Source organism: Puntigrus tetrazona, chromosome 17 (genome assembly GCF_018831695.1).
Source record: "Puntigrus tetrazona isolate hp1 chromosome 17, ASM1883169v1, whole genome shotgun sequence".
NCBI lineage: Eukaryota > Metazoa > Chordata > Actinopteri > Cypriniformes > Cyprinidae > Puntigrus > Puntigrus tetrazona.
In genome coordinates this window covers 3,390,466-3,414,049 of record NC_056715.1, presented here as the reverse complement: position 1 = coordinate 3,414,049, position 23,584 = coordinate 3,390,466, and the positions used below count along the sequence as shown (strand labels likewise).

The 23,584-nt window shown below is 37.2% G+C and overlaps 1 protein-coding gene across 1 annotated transcript; it reads left to right on the top strand.

Annotated features, from left to right (window-relative positions):
- The first annotated feature begins 347 nt into the window (after positions 1 to 347).
- Positions 348 to 23,584, top strand: emilin1b (elastin microfibril interfacer 1b). The gene is made up of 8 exons (XM_043263089.1): positions 348 to 908; positions 14,892 to 15,014; positions 17,318 to 17,529; positions 18,407 to 20,545; positions 20,885 to 21,001; positions 21,190 to 21,207; positions 21,519 to 21,653; positions 21,767 to 23,584. The coding sequence occupies exons 1-8, from the start codon at positions 757 to 759 to the stop codon at positions 22,087 to 22,089; spliced, it is 3,219 nt and encodes a 1,072-aa protein (XP_043119024.1). The 5' UTR covers positions 348 to 756; the 3' UTR covers positions 22,090 to 23,584.

The window sequence follows — 23,584 nt, the reverse complement described above, 5'->3', positions numbered from 1 at the left end:
TACAAGAAAACTTGCACGAAGAAGTCAAACTCTGTGTAGAGGGCTCTGAAAGCACAAAAGCTGCTCTCTTCACCTAAAGTAACCACAATAAAGATCAGATGTGGGACATCAGCCATACTATCAAGAGGCCATATGGTTTCAATCACTGCTGCTCACCATTCTATGTCACTGAGATTTCATAATCTCCCCTAGTATTCACACACGTGGTCCTGTTGGGTTTTAAGCATAGATGGCTGTGATTCTGTCATCGGTGCACTGGAGGGAGGGTTTCTAGAGGGGAGGGAGATGAGAGAGAGAGAGAGAGAGAGAGAGAGAGAGAGAGAGAGAGAGAGAGAGAGAGTGTTGGTTGGGGACGTTGGAGTGCGTCAGAACGCACTGGCTCCCCTCACTCCAAACTCACTGCATCTCCTTTCCAAGAAAACTCCTCCAGATTTCAGGAAGCCTCCGGATTGCTTTGTTTGGATGTACCGACAAATATTACAAACCATTCAAAAGAAGGATAGGGGGAGTTTAGATTGTTTTATCAGCGCAAAAGGAGGGAAAGCGCCGTTACGCGTCGATTTGAGAGATTTATCCGACACTTTTGGAAGCAGCGCTCAGGACGCGCGTAATGGATCGATAGTACGAACTTCTGGGAGTGTAAGGAAGCTCCTCTAGATACCGCGAAAGCGCAATTGTTGGTGGAATAAAGGCTCGTTGCCGTGAATTCATCAGTTATATAGTGTTAGACACCGTTTCGGAACGACGCGCGCTGTGATGGATGGAGCACTTCTCTTGATATCGATGCTGGTGTTTGTTTTCTCTGGAGATGTATGGAGCGCGTCGTATCCTCAGCGGTATAACCTGTACGCAGGGACCCAGACTCAGACTCAGCCTTTAAACGGGGCAAGAGCAGCGAGCAGACACAGGTAATAACACTTTCATTTCATTCAGTCGGTCCACACGATAATATTCTTAATACAGACGACAGAGAGAAAGTATGTATTGTGAAATACGACAGATAAAGTGGCATACAGATAGATAGATAGATAGATAGATAGATAGATAGATAGATAGATAGATAGATAGATAGATAGATAGATAGATAGATAGATTTGGCATAGTATGTGTGTGTGTGTGTGTGTGTGTGTGTGTGTGTGTGTGTCTGTGTGTGTGTGTGTGTGTGTGTGTGTGTGTATGTATATATATAACCAAGAAAGTATCTTGTTATAACCTTATGATACCACAATAGATAGATAAATATAGATAGATAGATTAATAAATGTATATAAATTTGGCATAGTATAGTGTGCGCATACATATATAACGTGATATATATGTGTGTATATATACATATATGCTAATCATTATTATTTTTATTACCATAATATATAAAAGTACCATATTATTACTTTATGATATAACATTACTTTGGTTCCAGATAGATAGATAGATAAATAACTAATAAAAACGTTAATCAGATGACAAATCAAACTTTGTTCCGCATCTGCATTACACAGAGGCAGTAACAGTTGACAGACAGACAAATAGAGAGACAGAATACTTGATATGCCCCATACAGATGTTATGCATTTTTCTGTTATCCATTTATTGAGGGAAACATAACCTGGGGGGCCTTTAAAAAGCAAATGCGCTTTTAAATGTGTGGCACAGATGACTACATGAAAGCAAAAGCCTCCCTTTATCCGACAGTGAAACGACAGGAGGTGCATTGCTGTCCACCCGAACAGCTAATTATTACTTACCGAATGCAAGGTTGTAGTTTTGTGGGACCCCTGGGATTTCCAAAGCCTTTCAGAACACGGTTATACGTGTCACCGCCTTGGTAGCAATTACACTAAAACCATCTTCCTTTACCTCTTTATCTGTCAATCTGTTGGTTCTTGAGTTCAGTGCTCTCTCTCTCTCTCAGACATTGTTGTTTTGACTGTGATTGTTGGGGTGTGAACAGGAGAGGTTGTCCCAGCTCTGACGTGCAGACCGGGGCTTCCCCCTGCTTCTGATGCAATGCTCTCTTAAGGGTGGACAGACACGCAGGCCAGACGCTAACGGTCAGTGTTTGGAGTCATGAATTGCGTCCTGAAATCCATCGAAACAATGAGTAAACAAAGACTCGTCATAGAAATTGTTTACATGCAGCCAATCCAATTTAGTCCGTCTAAACAAGTTTGGACTTATATAGCTCTCAAATGTAGTCTGTCAGAGTCGTGAGGTAGCGAAGGGTGATGTCTATGATGTGAGAACCCTCAGTGCCAGCGGTATGAAGTATGTAGTGAAGTATGTACTGCCTGCTTGAGAAATCTGAGTCGAGTTACTGGGGATTAGCAGCCTGTTTGAACTTTGAGTTACAACAGATGTAAAAAGTATTCTGCGTCTTGTGTATTTATTTTATGGAAAGTGAAAGAGCAGGAGGGAGGGTGAAAAAGTGTGAGATTGAAATCAAGGGAAGAAGTTGTTCTTTTTCTTTTGAATGTGGAGGACTCTTCTTCAATCTTGTGGCTTTTTCTCCTCTGGTCTTCTAAATGAATGGACTGATAGATTTTGACTCGCGTTGCTTGCATCAAATGCTCATTTCCAAGGAAAACCGCGAGCCTAATCAAATCTATTAAGGAATGTATGCCTCAAATTTAGCAGAAATTTTATGCTAAAAGATTCTGAAAGATGAACTTTGCGAGAACTGGATCTGCAGCTGCCAAATATGCGAGCACCTAAATCACCTCTATCCTCTAAATTGTAGGCATTTGGTAAGGAACGCTGCCAGGTTTTTGCGTGTTGGAATACATCCTCTAATATGATTTCTTTGTGGTGTGTTTATCTACAAAATCCAGCACTTTAAGAGGAAACAGCATCTTTAAAATCTAGCAAAATATGTGGTGTTACTGATTGCCATAAGAAATTCTGGTTCATATAAATTAGTACATCAAATTTGATTGAAGCTATGGATTAGCTCCACTCTGTAGTTGGAGTTTTGTTCTGTATCTTACCCCTTTAGGGGTCTAGTTTTGCTCTGGTTCTTAGAGGATGTGGCCTTGACTACAACTACAGTCTCAAGGTGAGCTTTTAGCATTTATCAATTCATTCATTTAAAAAGTGTTTTATCGACCCTGATTCAAGTGTGATTCACTGATTCACTGATTCATTTTTTTGTGTCACTGTCTGCTACAAAATAACAAGATTTTTTCATAGCACTGTTTATTTCAGAAGGCTATTTTACAGTCACAGCTCAAATTTGTCATATTTTGAAATTAAACTCACTCAAATCCAGCTTTGTAAAATCAGGTGTGAACTTTGCACTCCAGCTAAGAGGGAATGGAGGAAGTTAATCAGCTTTGAACGTAATCCCATTTTCAGCATATACTGAAAATGAATTTTCCTTTAACAAATCTCACATTTTATCTCCTGTGCCTCAGTATTTTCCAGGTGTGAGAATGCTGCATTGCAGTGCTGAATGTACAATGAACAGTGTTTTGCGAAACTTTTAACTTTTTCCGCCGCCCTGTGAACTTAAAGAATAGTTCTCTCAAAATGAAAACGTGTTCAACCTCAGGCCATCCAAGAGTAGATTTGGTGGTTCTTCAAAAAAGAATTTGGCTCGCCCATGGATCCTCTGCAGTGAATGGGTGCCGTCAGAACGATAGTCCAAACGTCGCAATAATTCACAAGTAATACACACAACTCTAGTTCGTCAATTATCATCTTGAGAAGTGAAAAGCTGCATAATGAATAAATCCATCACTAAGACATTTTTACTTCTATTGTCGTTGCTTTCATCTAAAATACGAGTAGTGGATCCATAATGTTGCTTTTTACCATCTTTTTAACATGTATGCTTCATGCCATGCGTAATAAATAATGTTTGTGTCTGTCTTCTAACCAAAGGGAGAGACATTGAAATGGTTTGGGTTGTGCTGTGGTGTCACAGCATTTTAGAAATGAACTCTGTTGATTTGCACATGCAGCTATAAAATTGAACCCTTTTCTGCCAAACCAGAAGTCAAAAGTCCACGCCTGAATGTTGTGTCCACTGCTATTCAGGAAATCATGCTGGACAAGCTTTGATGAATGCCCTGAAGACTGGATGCCTATGTTCATGTTTGCCATCTTTCATATATTTCTTAAAATCGTTTATGCTGACAGACAAATAGACAGTGCTGGCATGCAGCTCTCTAGAGGGTGACTATTAATCTGGATGGTGTCAGAATAATAAAAAATGGCATAGTCTTGGACTGGCTCCATTATATGTGACTTATTAGGAACAGTTTACCTCTACCGAGGGTAAGGTCCAGTGAATGGTAATTCCTCAATAGCAGGCCCGCACGCAATATGTGCCCGCAGAACTTGGCAGAAAACTCCTCAGATTTCCGCAAAATTGGACCAGCCATCATCCATAAATTTCTACATCAACTGTATGTTCATTCACATAAAAATTATACTGTATTTATGAACCTCATGGGGGAATCTCATCATCAGAAGGAAAAGAAAAGAGGAGAATTGCATAAATGTGTGTGTGTGTGTGTATATATATATATATATATATATATATATATATATATATATATATATATATATATATATATATATATATATATATATATATATATGTTTTTATTTTATTTTATTGATGCATTAATGGGAACTTGGTGTAGAAAATATCCTGTAATAACTGTAATAACTGCAAAAATAGGGGAAAAGGGACAATTGCATAAAGAAAAATTAAGTGTATTGTAAGTCGAATTGTATTAATTAATTTTTTTACATTACATTGCATTGCATTAATTTGGAATTCAGCGGAATTCAACTATCATGCAAACGTCCAAATTCAAAAAATCTTAATTGTCCTAAAAACAGGTTTTGTTTTTTATGCAAAACGTAATTCCTTTAACCTGGACATTGTTCACGGGAAACAAAAAAACAACCTGCACTCACTCAAAGAATTAGCAAGAAGCCGGCCAATTAGATTGCGATTAGTACGGCTGACATTTGACCATCCAATCTACATCGGACAGTCTGAGGATGATACTGTGGCTGAGGTTTGCAGTTATCAAATAGTTTCCCAGGGACAGTGTTCAAAGCTCTGTTAGTATCACTATGCCCAAAGACCTGATAAGATACAGACAGAAGAGCGCTCTTAACTGCTTAATGGAAAAGTGGTTTTCGTTTGATCTATTTTTGCAATATAATAGACTAAATGGGTCTGTAAATGAAAGATTGTTTATTAGTCTTTTTACGAGTTTAAATTAACATTTGGGCTTCATTTCTAAGATCTAATGTTTGCCACCCAGCTACTTTTCTTGTAACCTAACTGACTTTAACTGGGTTGATTGTTCTTTAGTCAAAATTAAAACCCATTCAATACCTCTTTGTAGTCTGTAAAGCTCATTCAAGGACCCTTGCTAAAGTGTCTCTTTGTCTTTTTTTATTCTGTCAGGTCGTATTTGATGCTATTTCATCCTTAGCTGTTTCTTTTTGCCACTTGTCCTGGTATGTCAAGAGGGTTTAAGCGAAGCCCTGTGTGAATGGAAAGTTCCTGGCCCTTGACCTGGGCTTTTTGAAGATGTGGCAGTGGTTGTGAAGCCAAGATGTGCCTGTGGCGCTGCCTGTCAGTCTCAGACTCCTCCAGACCACCCCATACCACCACACGCCGACAGGAAGCCCTCTTCACATTAGAGAAACTTCCTGTAGTGGATAATCAGGACTCTGGCCTCGTTCAGAATAAAAAACACATATGATATGCAAAGTGCTTCCTGTGAACAAGTTTGTGTTTGACAAGGGAAGCAGTTAGTGAATATTAATGGATGTTTAGACATGCCAAAATGTCTGTTGTGAATGATTGCTTCTGGACGACAAGCTTGAATGGGATCGTAGCATATCCTTTGAGTGGTTCGGTTTAAAGCAATGATTCCAGTTCAGTTCTCTTTATTCATTTTTTATTTACTACTTACTATGTCCCAGCTAATAAAAATGTTCTAAGAATTTGTTGCTAACGTGCCGATAAAGTTATGGAAACATTACTTCTGGATATTATATAAATGACCAAAATGTCCGGTTAAACCAAAAAAAAAAACACATTGGTTATCCCAGTGTTGCAGAACACTTTCAAAGAATTGTGATTACTGCAGCTTACAACAGAAACAATATCAGATACATAGTATTGCAAGACTGCAACATTTATCAGATAAAAAATTCTCAGTAGTACTGTATTTTTAATCAAATAAATGCGCCCTTGCTGCACAAAAACATACTTATTTAAAAAAACACACACAGAGGGACTGCATTAGAACAAGTGAAAAAAAAAGACTAATTCAAAACTCAGTATAGGTGTTTTTTTTTTTTAAACAATTAACCAAAACATTAATTTTAGTCAGATTCCACTAGCATATTGGACTGATCTGATATCATGTAATTTCCGAGAAAGCTTACAGATCATTGTTTTTACGACGATGATGTGAAGACGAATGTCAAATCCATCCATATGCTGAAAGGAAACAATTTATGAGAACATCTGACTGCAGAGTCAATTAAGACAAGGACGAATGAGAGGTCGGTCTTGCTATTTGAAAACGTTGGCTGCGGATGGAGTTTAAATGTGATGTGTGTCAGTGTTGAAGTTAGCTTAGCTAACCCTGAAAAGCGAACATATTTTAAAGGATTCAGAGCCCAGAGGACAGATTAAATCCAAAAAGGGCATGAATGTCTAAATGTCTTTAGACGAGGCTTCTCTCCTGGCTTGTGTAAGCCACATCTGTGGTGCGTCTGCTCATGAGGCATGTTCCTTCTCCTTTTGCTTTAGTAGAGTTCCAAGCTGAGACGCCACAGATGTGCCGCTGCGGTCGAACCCCTGCAGAAACCGCTTTCCTGTAACGGCAGCGAGTTACAGTATAACCACAGGGAAACATTTTTCCCACGAGCTTGCCCTTGCAGCATCAAATATGTGGCTCTTTCGGTACAAGAGTGACCTGTCATTTGCTTGTGCATTACTTATAAGGGTAATCACAACAGCGTGGCTTATCTGGAAAGCAGTATGAGAAATTTTGTTGAAAATTTGTTGAAATTTTATTGTCCTGTGCAGATAAGAGTGGGGTTAATAGGACATCTGTTAGTGGTGGTGTTGGATGTTGTGGAGGCTGAAGTTTCGTTGCTTATTCTGGCAAAGTGTGTGATTTTCCCTACCTCTGCTTTAAGGAGGTCATGAAAAAAGCATTTAGCTTCAGATATTTAATACATTTTGGAAGATCTGAGTCGCAAAAAGGAACTTGTAGACATCAGTGTTCTTTGTATACTCCAGATCAAATAAAGCTTGAAATTTCCTTACCCTCCTATTCTTATGCATGTGAGTGTATCTATATATGCATAATAAATATACACAGTACACAGTATATTATGTAAACAAAAACTTTAATTTGGGATATGGCTCATCACAATTGATCATTTGACAGCACTAGTTAGGATGTTACAAAATATATATAGTCTATTTACAAAATATTTTTTTTTTAATGATAAAAATACTAGTTTCCACAAAGGTTTTAGCAACTGTTTTTAACATAATATATTTATAAAAAAATTTAAATATTTATAATTTAAATAAAACTCTATTTAAAATAAACATTCATATAATTACAAAGCATTATATATCTAATAATATTTTTAAATATTACAGTTTTGACTGTATTTTTGATTAAATAAATGCAGTCTTAATAAACACATATTTTCTTTTTCTATCTATTGCTTTAACAGTAAAAATAAGAAAGATTTAATAATAATGTTTCTACTGCTAATAATAATAATATATTATTATTATTATTATTATTATTATTATTATTATTATTATTATTATTAAGCTCTCAATGCTAAATCCTCATTATTAGAATGCCAACTTATGCAATATTTGATTGCATTGTAACATCTTACCTTTTCAGTGCAAAAAAACTACTCAGGCTCTACCTTTAGCTCAAGTGAATATTATAAATAATTGCAACATTTTTAGTTTTTAATGTTGCATGCAAACTGGTTTGCTGACAGATGAGTGAGTTTGTGTACAGGGAGCAGTGCAATCTTAAACTGCTGTGCTGGAAAAAAATGCCTCACCGTTTGCAAAAACAGCCCTAATGAGGACTGTTTCCACATGATACGGCATGATTGCATTTTGGTTGTGTTTGTAAATGGAGCTGGAAACCACTGGCAACAACAACACGGTACAATTCATGCAGTGCCTAACAATATCTGTACTGCGCCTGTGGGTCAGTTTTGATATTTTATCTCTGTATCAGTGTTTTGGTGTGGACACAGTTGGGGTGGAACTGGGAGTGGACACGCGTTCCGGCCCGGTGCCTTCTCGGACAGTCAGACGAGCGTGTGTCCCCCCTCCTGGGGAGAAACAAATAAGCAAGGCTGTAAAAACAGGCTGCCCGTGCAGCCACAGCTGCTCTGACCACTTCCTGTTGCAGAGGTCAAAGGTCACGTTGTGCGGTGCACTGCCCGGGCTGCATGCAGGGTCACTCAGAGGGGAAGATGTGTGGGTAGAGACAGCAAAGAAAGAAGAACTGAAGAAAAAGCAAAGCGCACGATGATTGAGTCTTTGTGTTCTGTGCTGGAGCACAGGAAGTAAAAATTGCCAGGCTATTAAGTAAAACAAGAGGGAGTTTTATGTCATTGTGTGTTTTTACGCAGTTCGATATCAAAAGATTTCCTTCACTGAGATTCATTATCTCTTGATCTCTCTCGCTTTGGGTCATCTCCCTGTCACACATTCACTCTTTCCTTATTTGTGTAAGCTGATAGTGTGTTTCATTATGCATTCAAACTCAAGTATGCAGAGGCACGATACTGATGGATGAATAATTACGTTGTATAATCTCCAAAACCACAATTATCTTTTTTGTGCCTTCTTAAAGTAGTAGTTCACCCACAAATGAAAATCGTTGTCATTTGCTCACCCTCATGTTGTTCCAAATGTAAATGACAGTACGTAGTGTTAAATTTCCAAACAATTTTACAAAAACCAAATGCTATAAAAGTGGTTTATATGGCTTGTGTGCTGTATTAAGTCTTCTGAAGTCATATGATAGCTTTGCATGAAAAATAGACTATAATATAAATCGTTTTTTACAAAAACGTTTTTACATCCGAATACAAATATTACCGAGCTACAGTTAAAGTGTAGATTGTCAGTAAAACATTTCTGTAAAATGATTTTACGTTTTGTAAATTTTGCGTATCTTTAAAAATGCAATGTCCAGAGAGTGGCAGTAAAAGGGTGTTGTTTTAACCAAAATGGGTGAACAGCAATCTTGTAATGTTTTATTACATTAGTTGTTGAAATTGTCGCTCAAGTGCAGTGCTTTACCAGGTGCGCTAATGGGCAAGTTTACTATGTCAGAAAATCTGTGCATATGGTGCTGTTTATGTGATGCAAACAGCAAAATGTATTAGGTTACAAATCATGCATTTTGGTAAAAAAAAAAAAAAAAAAAAAAGACTTTGAGTGAAAATAAAAGTTGTTGCTGTTGTTTGCTGTTTGTGATCATTTCAGCTGGAAGCTGCAGTGAAATGTATATGTATGTTTTTTGAATTTCGCAAAAATTTAGGTACAGTAGAGTCATGTGTTTTACAATGAGCCTTGGTTAAAAACTGCTTCTGTGAGGTCTGATTCTCGCACAAAAATCTGTAGGTGGTGAAGAAGACATGAAATACAGCAGAGGCTGTGGTTGTTGTGACTTTTCCATGAAGCCAAAAGGTGGTTTGGTGGAGAGATTCCGAGCATGTGAGGACAATCAGAAGCTGAAGTCATTTCTGAAAACAAGAGGGAGCTAGTTTTACATGATGTCACCTACTGCACCTCTCACAACATACTGTATATAAGAGAATAAGAGCCGTCCATCCTCTGTTAGTAGCCTTTACATGTGGTAATCATTGACGTTTTGTTCTGTGACTCTGTGTAAACATATCAGTATTAATCAGAGGACCGTGTGCGAGAAGAGGCCTCATGCTTTCTAAATGGGTGGGGGACATCGTCTTGGCACCAGCTGCAGTATTACAGTTCACATAAGAACCGTTAAGACCCTGAATTGAGGAATATCTGAGGTGACACAAGTATATAAGAGTTTCCATGAAACAGGCCAAAACTGAAGGTGATCATATACAGCAGCACTCATACAGAGTTTGGAAAGTTATTGCACACTAGTTTGGGGTCAGCGAGTTTTTGTTTTTCTATTTTAAATAAATGCCGTTCTATTGATAGCTTCTATTCGTCAGAGAATACTGAAAAAATATATAGCCCAGTTTCCGCAAAAATATGGTTACTGGTTACAACATTAATAATTAAAATTAATGCATCTTGACTCGCAAATTGGCATATTAGGCTGATTTTTGAAGAATCGTGTGACACTGAAGACATCACAGGAAAAAAATGACATTTTTAAATACATAAAGAACACATTAATAATGTACATATTTCATGATATTACTGTATTTTGTATTAAATACATGAACATAAATGTGATCAGCCTTGGTAGATATCAGTTACATTTGTCACAGGCGGTAACAGAAAATATGATTTATGAACAAACGTCAACGACAAAGACATGAAGAAAATATCCATCAGTTTGCATAATGTGTGCACTAAGATCCGTATGATTATTAACATATGGGAATACTGGAGCTAGGTTTTGTTATAGTTAAATACATTTTTAATGAGTTAAATTAGTTTCTTCCTCATTAAATGGCTCCCTAGATATTTGACCATTTCTGCCTTCCATTCTTTTCTATTGTTTTAAGTTTACTGGATAAGGTCCAGAAAGTGATATCACAGGATTCTGGAGCCTGTTACACATGTGTATATTCATGTATTCAATAATTTCAGACACATTCATCAGCACATGAGTTCCATCGGACGTGGTTGAACATGGCAAATGTGTAGTTGGACAAATTTTTATGTTCATATAGTGAATCTCTTGGGACGTTCAACAATTATAGGAAGGCTCTGACTGAATGTTTCTCCATAACGCTACATTCATCTGATGTAATTTCTGTCTTGGGAAAGGCAATTACAGCCTTTATTGAGGGAATGAGCGGAAAAGACTGCTGAGGAACAAAGAGGGGACTGTATCTTTACACTAGATACCCTACATTGGATTAGGTCACTTTTCTGACAGTTAATTAGAGAATAGTGTGTGTGTGTGTGTGTGTGTGTGGCAGAGGTAGAGATAGAAACAGAGTGACTTCCAGATGTCATCTATACACCACTGAACAATTTTAAAGACTGTGATATTTATAAGGTCTTTTGTATTAACTTAATATATGCATTTGGCAGATACAAATAAAAATATCAGATAAAAGTATGAAAAGATTAAAAAATACATAATATACATAATATACGTAATATATGTGTACTGTGTATTTATTATGTATACATAAATATACATAATATACAATGTATATATATATATATATATATATATATATATATATATATATATATATATATATATATATATATATATATATATATATTATTAAGATGCTTTAAACTGCAGAGTGGGTCCATTATTTAGCTTTATCTTCTACCAAACGTTTTCCAAGTCCTATATTTCAACACTTTTGAGTGTTTTTACTGCTGCAGTGAATTTTTGGATCTAAGAAGGTGCACAGGGTAACATTACTTTCTTATTCTTCAGTGTGCTTCTGTTTTAGCACATTTCATTATTTTGTCACGTTTTTAATCTTAGGCGATGATGTAGATCATCGCCATGCAGACTTTCTGCATGACTACATTTTCATTTCACACTTAGTAAACCCATTTATTGCAGCCACATATGACTATAAAGTGATTTATTTTTGGAAAAAAGAAATGATGTAATGGAAAACATGAAAACATCCTCAACGCAGGGATAAATATTACTTTTTGCATATCAGAATCAGCTCTCATTGGTTCAAAGAGAGGCTACACACACCGGGATATGTGTAAATCTGCCAGATGCACTTTATTTTGTCCGCTTTTCCTGTCTTCTCTCATATTTTCCATTCTTTTTGGAGCTGAAACATGTTGAGAGTCTCTGTAAAGTCATGAGCTGCATGAATGTTCGATGAAAGCGAGCCCAAAATGAAAATTCTGCATGACAAATCCGCTAAGAATGTGGATCATTCACGGCTGGCTGTAGAGGCCTGGAAATACTGTGGTCTGGTTCACTCCAATCAACAGTTGAAAAACAAATACTGGTGGGCTGGAGCGGCCTGACAACTTTGCAAAATCTTTAAACCTAGAAAGCTGCTTGCATAAACAGCTAACATTACATGTGGTATTGTTATGTGGGCTACGTATTGAGTAATGGATTGCCCACCGCTTAACTCCATAAATGAGATACAGGTCACTGAAATCAAAACCTTGTTGCTTTACGATTATGAATGGGAGCAGAGTTTTACTAGATATAGCTGTGAAAGTTATTACCTGTTGAAATGATCATTTTGCCTGGGAAACATTGAAGAGATCATGCCATTTTATTAACAATAACTACTTCCTAGTCATTTACAGGTGATATTTTAGGACTTTCTAGGGACTTTCTCATTCTGTGGAGCATTTTGATTGGAGTTTAATTTGAGCCATGAGTAATTATGATGCTTTTCCTACTAAAAGTTAATTTAGTCAATGTTTTGGAGCCAATTAACGTATGAATGAACGGACTAAAAGCTACAAAACTCTCTTTTAGTTCTTTGAAAGGTGATTCTGATTTGTAGTTGTTGGTCAAAACACTGCATTTTCTTTTGTAATTCATTATAAACATCCTTTCGTTTAGCCAGCATGGATTATGTCATGATGTCATTACTCTGATCTAGCACCATCTGTGTTTAATATTGAAGACCAAAACATGAAATTGTGCTGGCAATATGTGAGAGCATCCCGAGCAGCTGTGGAGGCAGGAAATCCACCGTAGGTCGCTGATCAACCGTGTGCAATCAAAGCAGGAGTCAGGTGGTATTGGTCAAGAGCGTCCACATGGAAGAAGTCGTGGGAGAATTAAGTGGTTTTTCCATGACAAGCCATTTGTTGGCTAGCTTCCTTCTATTACATAATGCATCTGCAAAAGGAATGGGTCATCTATTGGTTACTTCTCGACAGTGACCTTTTAGAGTCAACTATCAAAAAAAGTTAGATAATATATGATACGATAATATGCATAAAGACCAATTTGTAATGCTCTGAAAACAGTATATCAAGATGCTCAGCTGTTATCAGTGAATCAGAACTTAGTTTTAGCATTTATCGTTTTTAATGTATAACAAAAAATCTTTAATTTTTATATTATTTTTATTATATTATTATTTTTGATTTATTTGAAGAATAATTTAAGTTTTTCTTCTTTTATTTATTTTCATATATTTTTCATTTTATTTATTTATTTTCATATATTCAGCTATTAATTTAAAACATGCATGTAATGCATATTTTGCATATTTTTCTTAAAAATATATATATGCGCTTGTGTGTATGTACACATAATTAATATACACATATTATTTTTTTATGTTGGATGCAAATAATTATGATTAATCATTTGACAGCATTAATTAAATTATATATAATATTAATATTATGCCAGCATTACTGTTTTATAAATTACAAATGATTTAGAATATACTCATTATATTTTGTGTGTGTGTGTATATATATTTCTTTGGATTACCACTGTATGTAATGTGCTTTTTAAATAACATTGCCTTACAATTGTTTTTTGTCGGGTCTTTGGACTAAAGAGATTTCACAGTGGGAGACGCCTTTAAAGTAGAAATGAAGAGATGGAAAAAATCCTGATGCTTGTTACTTGTTGCAGTCATGGCTGATTTGGAGAAAAAGCAGTAGGAAAAAACAAACAAACAAAAAAAAAAACATTAATGGAGGGTGATAATATCGTCTGTTAAAATGGTCAATTTCTGATAAGCCGAGGAACCAAAGTTTTGCACGAGGCCACATTTGCTGGAATCCATACTGAGTTTAATCCTTATGAGAATCAATGATATTCATTGTCTTTTTGGCAGCTGAACACATGGTTGTCTGGTTTAACATGATTCAGATGATGCGTTTGAGATCACATGTTTAGGAGGACTCTGAGAAGGAATCTGTGGGTTTATTCAAATGTGAACTGATGGCAATCTTTATTGCAACCGTGTGAGATGTAACTTAAGCTTAATTCATGAGCGAAGAACTGCAGAAGAGAAGACAAACCGCATCTGCATTTTACAGCACACAGCTGACAATCACGTCGTTTGTTGCTCTTACTAGCAGACTGAAACAAAACGGGGACGAAACCTAAGATGAGTGAAGCATCCAACTCACTCTCACTGTAGTCAGCATGAAACCCAGCAGATGTTTGAATTCCCAGCGCATGCAGCGAAGAGATCACAGCGGCCTGATTCCAGAGCTTGTTGATGTTGGTGTGAGAGACAGGGCTTGCGAAGAGAATCGAGAGACTATTTATTTCGAGATTTCTGCTAATTTATGAGACCAGGGGACAGGGACTGTTGCGGAAACACTGTAAATCTAACAGAGATGCTAGTTTAAGCACACATAAGGAGAAGGAGCTCTCTAAATTTGCTACTATCTTTGGAGAGCTCCATTAGTTCCTTAGACACAGTTATGTGTCTCAGCGGTGCAATTTTTTGCATTTCATTTTACAAGGTTTATTCAAGGTCAGATGAGTGCTAATTTGGTATGAAAATGTTATATTGTAATTATAAGCTATAAACTGGAAAATAATTGCAGTAACATTAAACTATAAACAGGGCCAAGTGGTTTATGGTGGTTTGTTATAAAATCTACCGTAATTAATTGCCATGCTAAATTAATTTTGCATTAACCAACCATACAAGCATGCTAACTATCTGTTCATTTCTTTTTACAGAAACTGGTGTGCGTATGTGGTGACAAAGACTGTGAGCTGCGTGGTGGAAGATGGAGTGGAGACTTACGTGAAGCCTGACTATCAGCCATGTTCCTGGGGCATTCAATGCACCCGTGTTGTAGCGTAAGAGTTTCCCTTTTCTCCATATTGCACTGTTGTTTTCTCTCTCTAAAATGTTAAATCTCTGTTTTATTTGTCAGTACATGCAGTATACAGTAAATTTTACTGACTAAAAAGAGTTGTTGTGCCTGTCAGAGCATCAATAACTAATGGTGCAACCAAATAAAGTACAGAGCTTACAAACACTAACTTAGTAGTCACTAAGTCTCTAATGTGGACTTCATGTTCCAATTTAAGAACTTAGGAACGACTAGTGCAACCCAACCGTAATGTATACACAAACAGTATGAATGATGTAACTTGCTAACATAGGCGGTACAATAAACAGTCTGTTTCTGCTTGTGGCATGAAACAGGCCCCAAAGTTGTATATCATATGCGCTATGTTATTTAGCTTAATGCTAGCTATATATTACTTTACCATGTCACTTAAGCACATCCAAATTATGTATCTATTTGTTGATACAAACATGCACCCATCAGACTTCAAATCAGTCAGAGCATTTGAGGTAAGAGCAAATCTGTTTTTTGGCCTTTATTTAGTGCACTCTAAATAAGTGGAACCATTATGTACTACACCAGCTAACTTTAGCCAGGAAACAGATGTTGAAAGCTATCGTGTCATCATAACATTCATAGACTCTAGAATATATACCACCTCACATTTGACTGGAAATATGAGTCATTAAAATCTAAGACATACTAAAAACATTGTGTTTACAAAGTAAACCTAATGTCAACAAATGGAGCTAAACAGAATGTAGTTTAAGGATGCCAGGATTAGTAACTGTGTGCAATTCTGAGGTGGTTTCCAGTTGCTGGAAACGTACTGAACTCCAGCTGGAAAAGCTTAATCCAACTCCTTTAGATTCAGCACACACACACACACACCACTATGTATGGAATGAGGTGGCACGCCACTCCAAACTCTACAACCAGCGTGCCACAGGAATTAGGCTTAAAACCTACTAAAATACCACTACTTATTTTTACACTCGCCCAGTAGAGTATGGTGACCCCTTTTTCCCCTCTATTTCTTCTCACGGGGGTCATGGAACAAACAGAGCATGGAGACAAGAATTTGGTGGCTTAAGAACTGTAACCAGGAGTTTTTTTCTTGGGAAAAACCAAAAAATGCTGAAATTTTCCTATTGCACATTTTAATGGTGCTGATGTACAGGTTCAAGGCTAACCCTGATGTTTTACTATGTGTATTTGTATATTTGAGTGAAGAAGCGAAAACTACTGGTCAGAATTACAACATAAATAAAATGGCTTTGATGAGATGGTCCACAGTTCCCTCTTAAAAATATTTTTCAAAACCCTTAACTGTAAGTATTAAACATCAGCAGGTTGATTCATGGTTTCTGGACGATAAAACATACAAAAAGATCGCATACATTGAATTCCATATCTAAGGATGTTTCTACCATAATCCAGCCTTTCATTAAACAGGAGTTTATACAGCTGGTCAGCATATGTCTGTGCTACAACTAGCAAAAGAATTAATTTTGAAAGGTATATGGTATGTAGTGCTGTCAAACAATTAATTGTGATTAATCGCATTCAAAATAAGTTATTGTTTATATAATGTATGCGTGTGTGCGTATTTATATATAACTACACACACATGAATGTATGTTTCAGAAAGAAATGTTTCCATATTAAATATATTTATTTATAAATATTTATGTAAATATTATATATATATATATATATATATATATATATATATATATATATATATATATATATATATATACTGTATATAAACACACACATATATTACGCAAACAAAAACTTATTTTGTATGCGATTAATCACAATTAATCATTTGACAGCACTAATGGCATGTGTCTTTCTCCATTCTTAGACCAAAATCTTTGTTTTGCAAGTGTATCTTGCCATGCATGTTTCTCTGTCTGACAGTGATGAGCAGAAACTACTTTGTTGACTAGAGAGTGTTGCAACACAACATTATTCCCAAAAGGGAACAGTTTGTTAAAAGTGAGAGACTGTTACAAGCATGATAATATAAATTATATAATAAAATATATGATAATACACAGAATTATAAGGTAATGCATGTATTAGGATTGGATAGTTTTTGTTGTTTTAGATTCTATACCTTGCACTTTATATCAGCATATAATTTGTATTGTTTGTTTATTTCTTATTCCCATGCATTTCACAATTCAAATTAAACATTTCAAGTTAGGAAATATGAAATTGGCAAGATTTATTGCAACAGGGTCCAAACTAGGAAATTTCAAGCTTTCATGCAAATAGTTTTCATGTGTTTTATAGGTACAGGACCTATATGAGGCCCAGATACAAGGTGGCTTACAAAATGGTAACAGAAATGGAGTGGAAATGTTGCCATGGATACAGTGGAGAAGATTGTAATGATGGACCAAACGGGGGATCTGATACTCAGATCTCAACAAGCAGACCTTGGCCTAGACCACAACCTGGACAAACTGGAACTAATACCGGACATGGACAGAGCGGAGGGAATGGTAAGTCATTGTTTTCTCATGATCATCAAACTGTGCTGCAGATCTTTTCAATAAAATTTTAACCAAAAAGTTATCTAATTATTTTTTCATTTTGGAGAATACCAAAACCCATAGGCTATATTTGGATGTCTTTGTTGGCTGTAGTTGCTTACACAGTTGTCTAACAATATCTGGCCTTGTTGATGTTCGTGATACTTCCATATATGCAGTTTCTGCAAAGCACTGTTAAATATCCAAATATAACTGAGGCTTTATAGAAACTGGAGCAATGTTTCCATTGTCAGAGTTGACAACACTGTGAATTCTGTGTCTGTCAAACTATTGCAAATCTTTAATTAGTTACTGAGTACAGTTGTGTCAGTACCTACTCACCATCAAGTTATTCCAAACCCATTCACTGTCAAAACACAGAGAGTTGTCTGACCCTGTATAGAAAGAAACTGAACTACCATATTCAAGGTCCAGAAACATCAATGTTTATGTGACATCAGTGATTCAACCATAATTTTATAAAGATATGAGAATACTTTTGTGCACTTTGTGCATCGTGGTACTATCATGAATGCTTGACAAAAACACAGAAGAGAAGAAATTGTTAAAAAAGGTCATTATTTTTGTTTTCTTTGTGTATTGTTGTAGGTTGGCGTCATATGAACTATTTTAACAATGTCTTTACAACATTTCTGTGTCCTAAACATGGTAGTTTTATGTCTATATAAGGTCAGAAAGCTCTGCAATTTCATCAAAAATATCTTAATTTGTCTTTCAAAGATGAACAAAATGTCTTACAGGTTTTAAATGACATTAAGGTGAGTAATTAATCACAGAATTAAAACTAGCCTTTTAAAATTACTATTGTGTTTGATCTTTGATCTAGGGAGAGGTGACAATGACAAGATGAAACAACTGGAAGACAAAATCCAGAAGTTGACCAAAGACCTAACTGACCTGCAATCAACTCTGCGTGGCATGAATGAAAAATTCCAAGAGGAAATGCGTAAACCAGGTTTTAATAGTGGCAAAACACCAGCTGATGCAGCCCAGCCTGAAATGAAAGAGACCATCCATAACATTCAGACCAAGCTTGATCAATTGGATAACCGTACGCAAGCTCACGACAAGACTCTAGTCAGCATCAATAACCACCTTGTGAATGGAAAGGGTGGAGGCAATGATCTAGAAATTGGGGGAGTAGAAGGAAGCAAGTTCAACACCTTAAAGGAGGAAATCCTCAGAGAGCTTGAACGTCGAGTGACTCTTTCCTGTTCTGCCTGTCAATCTGGAGTGGAAGACTTGAGACGGCAACAGCAACAAGATCGGGAGAGGATCTTGGCTCTGGAAAAGCAGATTAATGCCATGGACCAGCGTCACCGCCAGACTCTTGATGGTTTACGCCGAGACATTAGCCGTTCTCAAGGCTGCTGCGACACTGTAACAAACCTCAGTAGACGACTTAATGATATAGACAGGAAGATAAGTTCAACATCAGAGGCCTATGACAAGCTTCAGGATCGTCTGAACAGGGAACTAAGTAGAACTGGAGGTGGTGGAAATTTTGGAGGAATAGGTGGACAAGGACAAGTTCCTATAATGCCAGAAGAATTTTTCAATGATAATCTAAAAGACCTGGAGAGACGGCTCAACAACACTATCCAGAAGGCGGAGGAGAACTGTGCTTATATTGAGACTAACATACGGGACTCTTTCCAGCAGGAACTCATAAATCTTCGCAATGAATTCAATAATCGTATTCTTGACCAGGAATATAGGATTAATGACATGGACCTTGATATTGGACTTGTTAAAGAAACTGTATTTGATCTTGATAAGCGCCTATCTCGGCTTGAGAATACAACATCCTTTATAGACAGGAGGTTAAGTGAATGCTCTGGTTGCTCAGGCTCAAGTTCTGGGTCTAGTCCAGCTGGTGGTAGTCCAAGTCCTGGTGAGACGGTGAAGTCTTTGGAGTGGCGAGTCGTTGCAAATGAAGATGAAATCAAGAGGTTTGACACACGACTCAAGGATCTCTCTGTGTCTGGTGATTCTCTTGAAGATAAGGTCATTAACCTCAGCCATGATGTTCGCAAGATCAAAGCACTGACTGGAGACAATGGGGAACACTTCAACAGGATTGTCATGGAAATTGAAAACTGCAATGTGTGTAGCACAGTGGAAGATGACCTAAAGAAACTCAAGAACATCACAAACCATTCTATGGACAGGTGCCAGAGGGAAATGAATTACATTAAAGGTAAAATTGACTCGGGTTGTGTGGACATTTGCTCCAATTTACAGGACGAGATGGATCAGTTGAGAGAGGAAGTACAGAAATGCAGTGGTCAATGCAAGATCCCTCTGAATACTCCTACAGGAACAGAATCAGGAACAGGTCACCTGGATGACCCACAGAAACCACTGGATGGACACAGTGTCATCAGTAGTAATACTGGTGACCTCAGGTCAATTCAAGGAGAACTCTCTGAAGTTATCTTAACATTCAGCTCCATTAACGACACACTGAAAGGTCTGGAGCATGTGGTCCAGAAACATGACAGTGTTATCACCGACCTTGGAAACACCAAAGACAAAATCATTTCTGAAATTGACAAGATCCAGCAGGAAATGACAGAGCACATAGAGGATAGCAAGATTCGTTTTGACAATGTTGACCGAGACGTACGCCGCTTTGGGAACAACTTTGTGGTCGAGATGGGTGACTGCAAGAGGACTGGCGATGGTCTGGATAAGAGGCTCTCTAAACTCGAAGTGGTTTGTGGTCGGCTTGACTCTGTCTCAGACAATCTCCAGAAGATCAAAGAAGGCCTGAACAAACACGTGTCTAGCCTGTGGAACTGTGTCAGTGGGCTAAACAACACAGTGATCTCACACAGCGGGTTCATTGAGATCCTCCAGAACACACATCTGGATGATATCCATGGCAAGATCAAGAGACTCAATTCCTCAATGGTCCACATCCTCAAGGAGTTCCAGAGCTTAACTGAGAATGACTTGACAGGTCTGGCTTAAGTGCTTTAAGTGAAAGATTTTGTTTTTAACTTACTAACACTGTAACCTGTAAGAACATATTCCAAATGTTCAGCAACCATTACTAATATAGCTCTTGCATGTTAATGGATATCAAATTTGTACACCATTTTGTGTGGAAATGTCTTTGAATTTCAATTCAGCAAAACTCTCTTACTGTCATTCCATTTCAAATTGCAATTTAACTTCCCATAGGATGTGCTCATTACATTTAAATTCACATAATTCTATAGGATTTCTATAGTTCTTAGCAAAACCTTGATGGATATAAAAAAGAAAACTCTTTTACTTACTTCTATTCTGATTATAGGCTTACCTGGACCACCAGGTCCACAAGGAGAGAGTGGGCTGCCAGGTCCACAGGGACCTCCAGGTAATGAAGGACCACCAGGTATTGCGGGATTACCTGGGCCAAAAGGACCTCCTGGTGAGACACCTTGCTTTTATTCATTAATTTTGTCATGTTACTTAAACTAATAGTGTAAAATGTTTAGCCAGAAATATTTTGTCATTATTTACGTATTCATGGTGGGTTTTGGAGCTACATGGATAAAAAAATACAATACTTGCCCCATGTTTTAAAGTGACTCACACTTTGCATTTCCCCTATTTTAGGTCTCAGAGGAGAGCGAGGTATGTATTTAAATTGCTTTTAATTTTTTTTAGCAAATATGTCTTAGTCAAACACTGAGCTTATTTTTAAAGTGTCTGTTTGCATGAGATTTTTCTATCTTAAGTGTAGCGGCATGTGTTCAGATGTTATTGGCAGTACTGGGTCAGTAGTTGAGACAAAGGTCAGCAGCTGATAACTAAAACTGGTTGTGTAAAGCATGTCTATATTAGAACATAGGGATGAATTTAGGGTTAGGAACGGGTGATGTCAACAATATAAACCCCAAAAATAGCTTGTTTAAAAAATCAACTGTTGTGATTTTTTTTTTCAGGTTTGGCCGGTGCAGATGCCAACATACCACGTCTTTCCTTCTCAGCAGCTCTCACAAATCCAATGGTTACATCTGGAACAATAATTTTTGATAAGACCTTTGTAAATGAAGGAGCCTATTATAATCCACGAACAGGTAATCTTGGCACTTACTATAAACAGTCTTATTTGCATTTCTGCTTTCCAAAATAATGAGGAAAGATAGAGTCATGGATAATTGTATCCATCTTTGTTTTCTCTTATATACAGGTATCTTTACTGCACCACTAGATGGACGCTACTTCTTCAGCGCCATCCTGACTGGTCACAAAAATGAGAAGATTGAAGCCGTGCTATCCAGGTCTAACTACGGCATGGCTCGGGTGGACTCAGCTGGTTACCAACCGGAAGGGTTGGAAAACAAACCCATGGCAGAGGCCAAACCAACACCAGGTTCTCTAGCAGTCTTCAACATTATCCTGCCCCTTCAAGTGGGCGACACAGTCTGCATAGACCTGGTTATGGGCAAACTTGCCCATTCAGTTGAGCCTTTAACTATCTTCAGTGGTATGCTTCTATATGAGGATGTGTAGTGGTCTGATTAGCACTGAGACTAATCAGAAAACCAGCCAAACGAGAGGGCTAGAAAGAGACACTCTAAATGACGCTTATCCACCTGGGATGCCGATGCACGTGCATTGATTTTCCTTCGGTAATGTTTCCAAATCTACGGATATTGTTAGACCTCCTATGAACTCCTTGAACAGAGAATATAGTTTTAATTGGAGGAACTGTTGCCCTTGATATGTAATCCTAACCCGAATTTTGGAGAAGTGTTGTAACAAATACTACTGCAGGTTTGTGCGACCGTTGTTGACAATGTTCTTATTGAGATATTTCCATTTTATATAAATCACAGGCATGAGTTATGAATAATCTCTCATGCACCGAAGATGACCATGAGGTCTGTTTGACTTCCCATGTATGCCACTGCACGGAACAGTACTCTTCTGCCAAAGAGCTTGACTCACAGTCAGGTTTATATAGGTTAGGCTGATGGGTGTGGAATTTGGGAGATTTGATAAAAGGAATTCATATTTTTGCTGTGAATGTTTAAATCCCGTGCTCCTTTTTTGCTTGAAGTCAAGGGATGATCTTTAAAAGTACAGTATGTGCCTTCATTTTGATTCTTTCTATTTTTTATATTGCAAGTGCCAAGTTTTCCAGGAGTAACATCCTACCCTTGCCAAAGACGCTTTACCCAATTAAATATGTGGTTGGTAGTTAATGGTTTCAGGAAGCTTTCGATATATTATCCAACCTGACAATCAGTGATGTACCTCACTGCTTTCCATGCAAACGCTGCCTTTGTAAAAGAGATGATTGCAATGAAATCTTCATTCCTCAGGCACACGGTTTCCACAGCAGCTTACGTACAAAAAAGGTCTTTTTGTACATACATCATTCTGCATTTTGTGATCCCGTTGAATCATATACAAAGACATCAATTCTACTGTAACGGAGGACCATTGCATTTTCGCTCCATATTCATATTCCCAACCTAAGCTCTCAATGGAGATTATTATCTAACAGAGTCTGTCCTTAATGTGGTTCAACAAAGTGCCTTTGAAGAATAACAACGCTGAGGATTCAGAGGGTGTCCGTCATCAACCGTTTCTCGCTGTGTGGTCTCGCTTCAATGTTTACTGTACGACGTGGCCCAAAGAATTTTGAACTACGCGACTTTTGCTTTTTCTTGTTTAAAACATGCTTGTGCAATTTCACAGCACATTGAGAGAAAAGATCTCTGTGTAACACTACAAATTTTCAGGCTTCATTTGGTCAAGAATGTTGAAAATTAAGGCTGCTATCTTTTATGTGCTGTGTTTCATTTATTATTTTTAGTTATAAAGAGATTCCCCAGCTCATAAAATGGAAGCTACGGCAGCAACTTGAGCATTAAAACATCTATTTACATGTAAAAGAGACCAGATCTAAGATTTTATAGTTCCCTCTCACGGTTTAACCTGTTACCTTGAATGTGTACATTGGCAACACGTGTGTTTCAAATAAAGATATTTAATTTTA

Bases quoted from the DNA above. Each gene is read 5' to 3' on its own strand.
- emilin1b (XM_043263089.1), top strand. From the start codon at position 757: ATGGATGGAGCACTTCTCTTGATATCGATGCTGGTGTTTGTTTTCTCT. The intron at 909-14,891 runs GTAATAACACTT...TTCTTTTTACAG, and splicing joins AGAGCAGCGAGCAGACACAG to AAACTGGTGTGCGTATGTGG. The intron at 15,015-17,317 runs GTAAGAGTTTCC...TGTGTTTTATAG, and splicing joins CAATGCACCCGTGTTGTAGC to GTACAGGACCTATATGAGGC.